This window comes from Pristis pectinata, chromosome 1 (assembly GCF_009764475.1).
Source record: "Pristis pectinata isolate sPriPec2 chromosome 1, sPriPec2.1.pri, whole genome shotgun sequence".
Lineage (NCBI taxonomy): Eukaryota > Metazoa > Chordata > Chondrichthyes > Rhinopristiformes > Pristidae > Pristis > Pristis pectinata.
The window spans coordinates 6,923,810-6,936,855 of NC_067405.1; the positions used below are offsets into that span (position 1 = coordinate 6,923,810).

At 46.1% G+C, this 13,046-nt stretch overlaps 1 protein-coding gene across 1 annotated transcript in view; it reads left to right on the forward strand.

The window, feature by feature from the left end:
- Positions 1-12,564, forward strand: part of wnt10a (wingless-type MMTV integration site family, member 10a) — a 94,671-nt gene extending 82,107 nt beyond the window's left edge. Inside the window, exon 4 of the mRNA XM_052027657.1 lies at positions 11,474-12,564. Coding sequence (XP_051883617.1) covers positions 11,474-11,941 — 468 coding nt within the window. The 3' untranslated portion in view covers positions 11,942-12,564. The remainder of the gene's footprint in view (positions 1-11,473) is intronic.
- The last annotated feature ends 482 nt before the right edge of the window (positions 12,565-13,046 follow it).

Below are 13,046 nucleotides of genomic sequence, written 5' to 3' on the forward strand. Positions count from 1 at the left end.
ACTTCTCTGCCCAACTCTGCGTCCTGTCTATATCCTGTTGTAACCTACGACAACCTTCTATGCTGTCCACAACCCCTCCAACCTTCGTGTCATCCGCAAACTTACTAATCCATCCTTTCACTTCCTCATCCAAGGCAGTTATAAAGAGCAGGGGTCCCAGAACAAATCCCTGCAGAACACCACTGGTCACTGAACTCCAAGGCAGAGTATTCTCCATCTACTACCACCCTCTGCCTTCTTGTGGGCAAGCCAATTCCGGATCCACGCAGCCAAGTCTCCATGGATCCCATGCCTCATGACTTTATGGATGCGCCTACCATGGGGAACCTTGTCAAACGCCTTACTAAGGTCCATATACACCACATCCACTGCTCTACCTTCATCAATTTGTTTTGTCACCTCCTCGAAAAACTCAATTAGGCTCGTGAGGCACGACCTGCCCCTCACAAAGCCATGCTGACTGTCCTTAAAAAGACTATGCTGCTCCAAATGCTCATAAATCCTGTCCCTAAGGATCCTCTCCAATAGTTTGCCCACCACAGACTTAAGACTCACTGATCTATAATTCCCAGGATTATCCCTATTACCTTTCTTGAACAAGGGAACAACATTTGCCACTCTCCAATCCTATGGTACCACTCCTGTGGCCAGGGAGGGCATAAAGGTAATTGTCAATGCCCCAGCAATCTCTTCCCTTGCTTCCCATAGTAACCTGGGGTATATACTATCTGGACCCAGGGATGAATCTATCCTAATGTTTTTCAGAAGCTCCAGCACTACCTCGTTCTTAACTTCAACATGCTCAAGCACATTAGCCTGTTCTACGCTGACCTCACGTTCATCAAAGTCCCCCTCCCTGGTGAACACTGAAGCAAAGTATCCATTAATGACCTCCCCTACCTCCTCCACCTCCAGGCACATGTTTCCCTTTTATCCCTGAGCGGTCCTACCCTCACTCTAGTCATCCTCCTGTTCTTCACGTACATGTAGAATGCCTTGGGCTTTTCCTTAATCCTACTTGCCAAGACATTCTCATGTCTTCTTCTAGCTCTCCTAAGTCACTTCTTAAGCTCCTTCATGGCTACCTTATAATTTTCAAGAGCCCTGCCTGATTTTTGCTTCCTAAACCTTAAGTATGCTTCCTTCTTCCTCTTGACGAAATATTTCACCTCTCTTGTCAACCATGTTCCTTCACCCTACCATCCTTTCCCTGTCTCAGTGGGACAAACCTATCCAGAAACCCATGCAAATGTTCCCTAAACAGCCTCTACATTTCTGCTGTGCATTTCCCTTGGAACATCTGTTCCCAATTTACGGTCCTAAGTTCCTGCCTAATACCATTGTAATTAGCCCTCCCCCAATTAAATACTTTCCCATATCGTCTGGTCCTATCCTTGTCCATGGCTATGCTAAAGGTCAGGGAGTTATGGTCACTGTCTCCAAGATGTTAGCCCACTGAGAGGTTTGTCACCTGACCAGGTTCATTGCCTAGTGCTAGATCCAGTATGGCCTCTCCTCCAGTCCACACACTGTTGTCAGGAATCCTTCCTGGACACACCTAACCAATTCTGCCCCATCTAAACCTTTTGCACTAAGGAGGTGCCAATCAATATTAGGGAAGTTGAAGTCACCCATGACAAAAACCCTGTTATTTTTGCACCTTTCCAAAATCTGCCTACTTATCTGCTCCTCAGTGTCCTGGTGGCTACTGGGGGACCTATAGAATACTCCCAATAGGGTGATTGCTCCCATTCTGTTTCTGACTTCTACCCACACTGACTCAGTAGACGATCCCTCCAGGACATCGTCCCTTTCTGCAGCTGTGATACTTCCCTGATTGGTAATATTCTCAGTGTTCATTGCCTAATACATTGATGGCATAAATGTTAGCATAAGAGATTGCAGGTACTGGAATCTGGAGCAACATATGAATCTGCAGGAATTCAGCAGATTAGGCAGCATCTATGGAGGGAAATGGACAGTTGATGTTTCGGGCCGAGACCCCTCGTTACTTGGTTCATGTCAGCCCATGGCTGAATGTTGTTCAGGTTTTGCTACTTGGAAGGAATGGTTGCTTAGCAAAGCTAGTCAAATGGGGAACCATGCAGTTGAGCCATACCACCTCAAGAAGTCAATAGTCAAAAGTTGAGTTTATTGTCCTGTGCACAAGTAGGATGTATGTGTACCCAGGTGCAGTGAAAAACTTACTTGCAGCAGCATCACAGGCATATAGCATCAGGTACACAACATTCACAAGAAAAACAATTTTTATCAAAAAGAACAAAATTAGAACAAGAATATAGAACATAGAACAGTACAGCACAGAACAGGCCCTCCGGCCCACAATGTTGTGCTGACATAGCTAATCCCTCCTACCTACAGAATGCCCATATCCCTCTATTTTCCTCTCATTCATGTGGCCATCCAAGCCCTTCTTAAAAGCCCCCAATGAATTTGCCCCCACCACCCTATCAGGCAACGCATTCCAGGCATCCACCACTCTCTCAGTAAAAAACTTACCCTTCACGTCTCTTCTGAACCTACCATCTCTCACCTTAAATGCATGCCCTCTGGTATTGGATCATTCAATAATGGGAACATGTCAAAATTAGAACAAAAAAATAGTCAATTGTAGTGCAAAGTGGTCATGATGTTGCTGTACTGAGGTAGTGATTAGAGTTGTGCAGGTTGGTTTAAGAGCTGGATGATTGAAGGGAAGTCGCTGTTCTTGAACCTGGTGGTGTCAGGCTTCTCTACCTCCTGCACGATGGTGGGGAGGGATGTGCCCGTGAGGTATTGGGCAGAGTCCACTACTCTCTGCAGCTTCTTGCGTTCCTGCGCATTGGAATTGCCGTCCCAGACCAGGATGCAACCAGTCAGGATACCCTCAAGCAGTACATCTGTAGAAGTGTGTTGGAGTGTTCAGTGACATCCCATGCCTCCTTCAACTTCTAAGAAGGACACTGGCACACCTTCCTTGATGCCAAAAGTAAGCTTCAAAGCCCAGTCTCAGGAGACTGCCCTGCACTGCCATAATGGTACATCAGTAATGGTATCCACATCCACCAGCCCCATGGCTGATATTTTTTAAACCTCATTCTCCTGCCTTCTCCCAGTAACCCTTAACCCCCCTTACCAATCAAGAGCGTATCAATCTCTGCCTTAAATACACCCAATGACTTGGCCTCCACCGTCCTCCGTGGCAACGAGTTCCACAGATTCATCACCCTCTGGCTGAAGAAATTCCTCCTTATCTCAGTTTTAAAGGGACATCCCTTTATTCTGAGGCTGTGCCCTCAGATCCTATAGTGTGAGTGAGTGGTATAATCTGGGGAGAGTAGATGGGAACATGGAAGAGAGTGAAGGATTAGTGTAGGTGAGTGATTGATGATTGGTTTGGATTCCATGATCTGAGGGTCCTGTGTGACTTTATCAAACATACAGTGCGTGACTTGCGATGTCGTTAAGTGTATGACTGATGCACCAAGGGGGATCATGTATGGAGGTGCCTGGGCCAATATCCTAGGAAGTGTAATTGCTGAAAAAAAGAGCAGGGCTTCCTCTGTAGACTCCCAGACAATTCCTCAGGAGGCTAAAGAAATTTGGTATGTCCCCTTTGACACTCACCAATTTTTATCGATGCACCATAGAAAGCATCCCATCCAGATGCCTCACGGCTTGGTACAGCGACTGCTCTGCCCGTGACCGCAAGAAACTGCAGAGAGTTGTGGACACAGCCCAGTGCATCACAGAAACCAGCCTCCCCTCCATGAACACAGTCTACACTTCTCACTGCCTCGGTAAAGCAGCCAACATAATCAAAGACCCCACCCACCCTGGACATTCTCTCTTATCTCCCCTCCCATCGAGCAGAAGGTACAAGAGTCTGAAAGCATGTACCACCAGGCTCAAGGACAGCTTCTATCCCGCTGTTATAAGACTACTGAATGGTTCCCTTGAACTCTTGACCTCACAAACTACCTCATTATGACCTTGCACCTTATTGTCTGCCTGCACTGCACTTTCTCTGTAACTGTAACACTTTATTCTGCATTCTGTTTTTGCTTTACCTTGTACTACCTCAATGCACTGTTGTAATGAAATGATCTGTATGGACAGTATGGAAGACAGGTTTTTCACTGTAACTCAGCGACAATAATAAATCAATTCCAAAACCAACCAGTATTTACCCAGCCATCCTGATTGAAGTCATAGAATTGTCACAGCACAGAATAAGGTGTGTGGGGGAAGGGGTGGGGTGAGGTGAGGGCATTCCGCCCAGACAGTTTATATTTGCTCCCAGTAAGATAAGATTTCTTTATTCTTTATCAGTCACATGTACATCGAAACACACAGTGAAATGTATCTTTTGTGTCGAGTGTTCTGGGGGCAGCCCGCAAGTGTCGCCACGCTTCCGGCACCAACATAGCATGCCCACAACTTCCTGACCCGTACGTCTTTTGGAATGTGGGAGGAAACCGAAGCACCCAGAGGAAACCCACGCAGACACGGGGAGAACGTACAAACTCCTCACAGACAGCGGCCGGGTTTGAACCCAGGTCACTGGCGCTGTAAAGTGTTACGCTAACCGCTACACTACCATGCCTGCAACTCTGTCACCCCCTTCCCCTGCTCTTTCCACGTAGCCTCCAAATTATTGATTGTCAATTCCCTTTTGAAACATGAATTGAGTTTGATTCCACCACCCCTAAATCATCTGGATAGTAAAATGTTTTACCTTTTGCCCAAAATTTTCAATCCATGACCATGACTATGGAATCTATCCTTGCTCATTGTCTCCTGATCTTGAACACCTCTTTTTAACCTCTAAGACCTTCTTGCTCCAACAAAATCAAAAGCAAAAATTACAGAGAAAAGCTTCACCTGATTATTATTTTGTTGTGAGATCTTGCTCTGTGCCAGCCGGCCATGTCCTCCTTTGCAATGGCAACCACTCCTCAGAAACGAAAAGTTAAGTAAAGAGTTGAACACATCAAGGTGCCTTTGACCTCTTCCTGCTTTACCTCGAATGCCATGCTCTCATTGGCCTTTGACCACCTTGGACATTTGAATCCACTTCTATCCTGCTGAGTAGCTTCTGACCTCCCAGGTGACTTATGACTCTGTTTGGTTAACTCTGACCTCACTGAAGTCTTCCCCACTTTTCCAAATCATCTTTACCTTTGTTGAGCCAATCATGACTCCACTGGGTCTATCTCTCCCCCTTGCCATCTACTTCCTCAGATGGGCTTTCACAAGCCCTCCTGGGCTACATTTTGACCTACCAGGCTTGTTTGACCTTAGTGAGCCATCTCTGACCCCAGTGAGTCCCCAAACCTTAGCTGGCTACACTCTTCCTTTGACCCTCACTGAGAGGTGCTCAGTAGCTACATTTCACCCAACCGAGCGACTTCAATACAACCTCCCGCCCATCGGGGTAAACTGAAAAACAGCTGGAAAAATATTGATATATACTTAAGAAAAAGAGAGACAGAAAGCTTCACAAAATGCCTTTGATGCTCCCACAGTTACACCACAAGTTATAATTGACCGCAGGAGGTTGAAGCCCATCCTTGAGTGAAACTGCCCTCAATTAATACCTCTTGAATTCTCTGCTATTCACTGAGGCCTCTGTAATTTACTAGACAAACACATGCAACCCAAACTAACATAAGGTATAATTAGTAAAGTCACAACATTAGCATCTTTATTTTCAAGCAAGAGTAAACTGTGTTAAATCTTTCTTTCTTGTCTGTGGCCTGATTGCAAAGAAACTAGACTGCCACCCAATATCTGTCTGTGACTCATTCATTCCAGGTGCATTTACATAGTGCCGATAGCGCCAAAAATTGCACTGTAGCAGTCGTCTCTTGCTGAAACTTAACTGCCTATAAGTTGTAGAAATTGCAGAAATCTACAGCATAGGTGGAATTTATTCCGCCCATTGTGTCCGAGCTGAGCCAAAATATATTCAGACTAATCCCCTTCCCAACTTTTGATTCATAGCAACACAATAAAAAAAATACCTGGATGAATCATCATAACTAGGGCTATGAATCAAGAGACACATGAGACACAAGAGATTCTGCAGGTGCTGGGATCTGGAGCAACAGTTAGGGGAACTCAGCGGGTCAGGCAGCATCTGTGGAGGGAAATGAACTGTTGATATTTTGGGCTGAAACCCTTCATCAGGACTCTGGTGTAGTCAGGACTTCAGTTCTGATGAAGGGTCTCGGCCCGAATCGTCGACTGTTTATTTCCCTCCACAAATGCTGCCTGACCTGCTGTTCCTCCAGCATTTTGTGTGTGTTCCTCCAGATTTCCAGCATCTGCAGAATCTCTTGTATCTCTATTCATGGCCTTAGTTATGACCATTCATACAGGTATTTTTTTCTATGTGGGAGGCAGTGACTTCTGGGGACAGAAGAGGCTGCAGAGGCTGGAATCTCGAGCAAAAAACAAACTGCTGGAGGAACTCAGCGGATCGGGCAGCATCTGTGGAGGGAAAGGGATGGTTTTCAGATCCAGACCCTGCATCTGGAATGAGAGTGGAAAGGGGAGATAGCTGGTATAAATGTGTATAAAGTTTATAGGTATTATAAAATTATGAAAGGCATAGGTAGAGTGGACAGCTGGTATCCTTGGGTTAAAATATCTAATACTAGAGGGCATGCATTTCAAGTGAGGGGGGTAAGTTCAAAGGAGATGTGTGGGACAGGTTTTTTTACACAGAGAGTGGTGGGTGCCTGGACTGCACTGCCGGGGGTGGTGTTGGAGGCAAATACGATAGAGGCGCTTAAGAGGCCTTTAGATAGGCACATGAATATGCAGAGAACGGACGGATATGGACCATGTGCAGGCAGAAGGGATTAGTTGGGTGTTTAATTACTAGTTTAATTAGTTCAGCACAACATCGTGGGTTGAGGCACCTGTTTCTCTGCTGTACTGTTCTATGTTCTATGTTCTAAAGAAGAAAGGAAGAGAGGTGAGACAGGGGCCAGTAGGTGATAGGTGGACCAAGGAGCGGTAAACCATGATGGGCAGGATGGAGCTAGGTGGGAGATAAGATATCTTTATTAGTCACATGTACATCGAAACACACAGTGAAATGCATCTTTTGCGTAGAGTGTTCTGGGGGCAGCCCGCAAGTGTCACCACGCTTCCAGCACCAACCCGGGTCGCTGGCGCTGTAATAGCGTTGTGAGACAGAGGCAAGTGGGTTACAGGTGGAGGCAGACAAAGGGCGCAGATGGAGCTAGATGGGGGAAGGGAGCGTGAAGGCAGAAATAAGTGGGAACATAAAGGCTACAAGTGCTGGGATCTGATAAGTAAGGAAGGTGATAATGGGAACCATCAGGGGAGAGCTGTAGGGTAGGTGGAACCAGACAGGGGAGGGGATCCGGTGGGTGAAGTGTGTGGGTATTGGGTAGAGGAACACAAATGGGTGTTTGGACCCCCATTACTTGTTGAGTAGCATAACGTTTTCTCAGCTTCCCTCTTATCTTCAAGAAATCCATGGTCCCTACTTATTGACCTTTCCGCTAAAGGAAATTAATCCTGGATACAGTTCTGCTCACTCTGTATAAGCCTCTCATAGTCCCGTGCACTGCAGTTAAATCTTGCCTTTGTTCTGAAGGACACAATCCCAGCCCAGTCTGCAGCTCAGCCCATTACTTCAGGCAATTGTGAGATTACACAAAATTATAAATTTAGGGCAAAACATTTAGAAAGAAAATATGGCCACATGAATGAAGAATAGGAGGACGTGTGGTGACCAAAAGCTATGTAAAAGACTGTTTAAAAGTATAGCTGCAAAACCTATAATCATCGGGTGACATGCCGAAGGAAGGCATTTGTCCCACTGTATCTGAGTCTACTCCTTGGTTGAAATATCCGACCAATCCCATAGTAACTTTTATTTTCCCTTAATTTCTTTTCAACGCTCTTTGGAATCTGCTTGCACTGTCCTTTCAGAGAGAACAGAACATGACAGTTCACAGTGTATAAAAACAAAATCTCTTCATTTTCTCTCTGGTTCTTTACCTTAAATCAGTGTCCTTTCGTTACAGATCTTCCTGTCACTAGAAAGAGCTCACCTTTATTTGTTCTATCAAAGCCTCTATTTTGGACGCTTCTATTCAATCACTCCTTAACCTCCAGTCCAGATGAAAGGTCTCCACCCGAAACGTTGAGTCCATTTCCCCCCACAGATGCTGCCTGACCCGTTGAGTTCCTCCGGCATATTGTTTGTTGCTCCAGATTCCAGTGTCTGCAATCCCTTGTGTCTCAATCCCTTAACTTTCTCTGTTCTGAGAACAACCTAAGCTTCTGCAATCTCTCCACAGAACTGCAATCCCTCCTCTCCGATACCATTTAAATAAATCTGCTCTGCACCCTCTCCAAGGCCTTGACATCTTTAGCCCTTAGTTCAGGCTTATGAGCTGATACAACTGCAACCATTTTTAGCCAGAGGAACCCAGTGCATGATGTATCTCAGGTTCCATGAAATTCGCACCATCACAGCGACCTGTCTGGAGTCAATTCATTTCCCTCCACGTGACAGGAAGAAAGGGCTGCAAGCACTGAATACGACAAAGGTTTTGAATTATCTGTAATAATGAAGACCTATCCAAGCTGTTCCAGAACAGTCATAACACTGGCATCTCACCAACAATGTGAAAATTTGCCCCAATATCTCCAGTTCACCAAAGGCAGATTTAATCTAATCTGGCTAATCAGTCCATTTGCAATCATCAGCAGATTAGTGGAATAGAGAACATAGTACAGCACAGGAACAGGCCATTCAGCCTACCATGTTGTGCTGAACTAATTAAACTAGTAATTAAAAGCCTAATGAAACAAATCCATTCTGCCTGCACATTCATATCCCTCCATTCTCTGTGCCTATCTCAGAGCCTCTTGAATGCCTCTATCGTATCTGCCTCCACCACCACCCCGGCAGCACATTCCAGGCACCCACCACTCTCTGTGTAAAAAAAACTTGCCCCGCCCATCTCCTTTGAACTGACCTCTATTCACCTTAAATGCATGCCCTCTCGTATTAGACATTTTGACCCTGCGGCAAAGATACTGACTGTCTACTCTATCTATGCCTCCCATAATCTCATAAACTTCTATCAGGTCTCCCTTCAGCCTCCGCTGCTCCAGAGAAAACAACCCAAGTTTGTCCAACCTCTCCTGACAGCACATGCCCTCTAATCCAGGCAGCATCCTGGTAAACCTCCACTGCACCCTCTCTAAAGCTTCCACATCCTTCCTATAATGAGGTGATCAGAACTGAACACAATACTCCATGTGGTCTGACCAGAGTTCTATATAGCTGCAACATCACCTCATGGCTCTTGAACTCAGTCCCCCGACTAATGAAGGCCAACACTCCATACGCCTTCCTCACAACCCTATCGACCTGCATGGCGACCTTGAGGGATCTATGGACGTGGACCCCAAGATCCCTCTGTTCCTCCACACTGCTAAGAGTCCTGCCATTCACCTTGTATTCTGCCTTAGCTCCAGACCTTCACAGTTTTGGTCCAAATGTGGTCCAAAGAGCTGAATTCCAGAGGGCAGGTGAGACTGACTACCCTAGACATCAAGGCGATATCTGGTTGAGTGCAGCATCAAGGAGCCCCAGTAACACTAAAGTCAATCAGCATCCGGGGGTAAAACCGTCCATTGGCTGGAGTTATACCTCACACAAAGAAAGGTGTTTGTCGTTCTTAGATGTCAGTCATTCCAGCTCCAGGAGTTTCTCAGGGCAGTGACAACTCTCTTCAGCTGCTTCTTCAGTGACCAACCATCATTAGATCAGAAGTGAGTGTGTTTATGGATGACTGTGCACTGATCCTCACAGAATGAGGAAGTCAATGTCTGCATGCAGCAAGACCCAAACAACGTGCAAACAGATTTAGTGGCAAGTAACATTCATGCCACACAAGTACATGCAAAGCCAAGTTCAAAAGTCAAAGTCGAGCTTATTGTCACATGCACAAGTACATGTGTGCACGGGTCCAATGAAAAACTTACTTGCAGCAGCATCACAGACACGTAGCATCAGATAAGCAGCATTCACAAAAAAAAGCACAAATCAAACATAAATTATGCACAATTTCTACAAGAAAAAAAACACAATTAGAACAAATAAGAGTCAATTTTAGTGCAAAGTAGCTGTTCTTGAACCTGGCGGTGTGGGACTTCAGGCTTCTGTACCTCCTGCCCGATGGTAGCTGCGAGAAGTTGGCATGGCCCAGATGGTGGGGATCTTTGATGATAGATGTTGTCTTCTTGAGGCAGCGCTTCCTGTAGATACGACCGATGGTGGGGAGGGATGTGCCCGTAATGTATTGGGCAGAGTCCACTACTCTCTGCAGCTTCTTACGTTCCTGCACATTCAAATTGCTATACCAGACAGTGATGCAACTGGTCAGGACACTTCCAACAGTGCATCTGTAGAAGTGTGTTAGAGTGTTCGGTGACAAGCCGAACCCCCTTCCTAAGAAAGTAAAGATGCTGGCATGCCTTACTTGTGATTGCATCGATGTGCTGGGCCCAGGACAGGTCATCCGATATGTTAATACCAAGGAATCTAAAGCTGCTGACTCTGTCCACCGCTGATCCCCCAATGTAGACTGGCGCATGTTTGCCCTCCTTCCCCCTTCCTGAATTCAACAATCAGCTCTTTAGTTTTGCTGACGTTGAGCGAGAGGTCATTGTTGCCGCACCACTCAACCAGGTTATCTCGCAACTTCCATTATTGACAAAAGAGGTCAAAACACCTCTCTGTGACATTCAATGGCATTCCCATTGCTAAGAACCCACCAAGAACACACAGTCAGGGACGGAGTGTGGTCATCGTTGGCCAAACATGTAAGATTAGATGAGATATCTTTATTAGTCACATGTACATCGAAACACACAGTGAAATGGATCTTTTGCATAGAGTGTTCTGGGGGCAGCCCGCAAGTGTTGCCACGCTTCTGGCACCAACATAGCATGCCCACAACTTCCTAACCCGTACGTCTTTGGAATGTGGGAGGAAACCGGAGCACCCGGAGGAAACCCACGCAGTCACGGGGAGAACGTACAAACTCCTCACAGACAACGGCGGGAATTGAACCCGGGTTGCTGGCACTGTAATAGCGTTATGCTAACCACTACACTAATTATCAGGGCAAGAATAGCTGATCAGAGACTGGGCATCATGTGGCAAGTGATTCAGTTCCTGACACCCCCAAGCAAGTACTTTACACAACCATGCACCCTGTTGGAACACACTCTGACTCAAGAAGGGCCGAAGGGCTTGTTCCAGTGCTGTACTGTTCTATGTAATGGTAGAATATGGGGGGAGTTGGTGGGGATAATAATTAGTGCAAATGAGTGCTTGATGTTTGGTTGGCTGAGGGACCTTTACTATGCAGTTTGGCTCAATGATCCACTCCCTGTTTCTGCCCCACAGATGATAGCCGACAACATGAAGAGGAAGTGTAAATGCCATGGGACATCTGGCAGCTGCCAGCTCAAGACCTGCTGGCAGGTGACGCCAGACTTCCGCACGGTGGGCAGTCTGCTGAAGCGCAAGTTCTACAACGCCACGCTGATCAAAGCCCACAACCGCAACACCGGCCAGGTGGAGCAGGCCCACCACCCGCACCGCAGGAAGTCCACCGCCGGGGAGCTGGTCTTCTTCGAGGACTCGCCCAACTTCTGCGAGCGGGAGCCCGAGCTGGACTCAGCTGGGACCCGGGGACGCATCTGCAACAAGACCAGCCCTGGCTTGGACAACTGCGAGAGCCTGTGCTGCGGCAGGGGTCACAACATCCTGAGGCAATCCCGAAGGGAGAGGTGTAATTGCAAGTTCCACTGGTGTTGTTACGTCGCATGCGAGGAGTGTAGAGTAACCGAGTGGGTGAGCGTGTGTAAGTGAATCCCACCTGCAAAATAACACACACACACACACACACACACACACACACACACACACACACACACACACACACACACACACACACACACACACACACACACACACACACAAACACAAACACACATACAAACTAATGATAATGAATATTAAGCCTGGAATAATAAAAGAACAACAAAGACACGGAGGCAATGGACTTCAAAATTGTGCGCTGGCTTCACTGGACGTGTGCATTGTGCAATTCGAGACCCATCTCATTTTTACTGAACTCGGTCACACTATCTTCCTTGAAACTGGGCCAGAAATTTCTGCAGACGGAGACACAAGAGACTGCAGATGCTGGAACCTGGAGCAACACACAAAAAAGTGCTGGAGGAACTCAGCGGGTCAGGCAGCATCTATGGAGGGAAATGGACAGTCGACGTTTCGGGTCGAGACCCTTCACCTTGACAATTTGCTGCCCAGTGAATCCTGCCTACCCCGGTGTACTTTCTTCTTTTCCAAGTCAACACGACAGAAGAAATTCAAGTGATTGACAGGATGTGCCAGTGGGGAACTGCTTGCAAAGTTCAGAGACTCAGGAGAAAGAAAAAAACTTCAAAAGACTTTTGGGAAAAAAATGTAAAGTGAATTGGCAGCAAAGAAATCCAAAAAAAACACAATTCTGTAATTATTTGGAATTGTGTTTGTTTTTCTTGTTGTTTAATGTATTATAAGTTATTTTAATATAACGAATACTTTTACGTTTTGAAAGTATTTGGCTAACAATGTGTTCAAAAGTCCAGTGCTGATATTAAAAGGAACTTCAAATTACTATTCTATTGCAACTCCTTGCACTGTTTGTGAGGTTCTGTCAGAGAAACCACGATTATGTTAAGAAAGAACATATTTAAATTTACGTGCATTTCAAAGCATTTTAGAATTACACAAACTCATGGTACAAAAGGGAGGACATTCGGCCCAACTCTTCCTGCTGTCTGTGAAAAACTTTGCAAACCTAGTCCCGATTTGGACGTTTGAGGAACACCCACTTGTTAATGTAGACTGACCTGCAAGTAATGGGTCCTAGTCTACTTTGGCAGGTCCTGTCTTAACAGAATCAGATTTA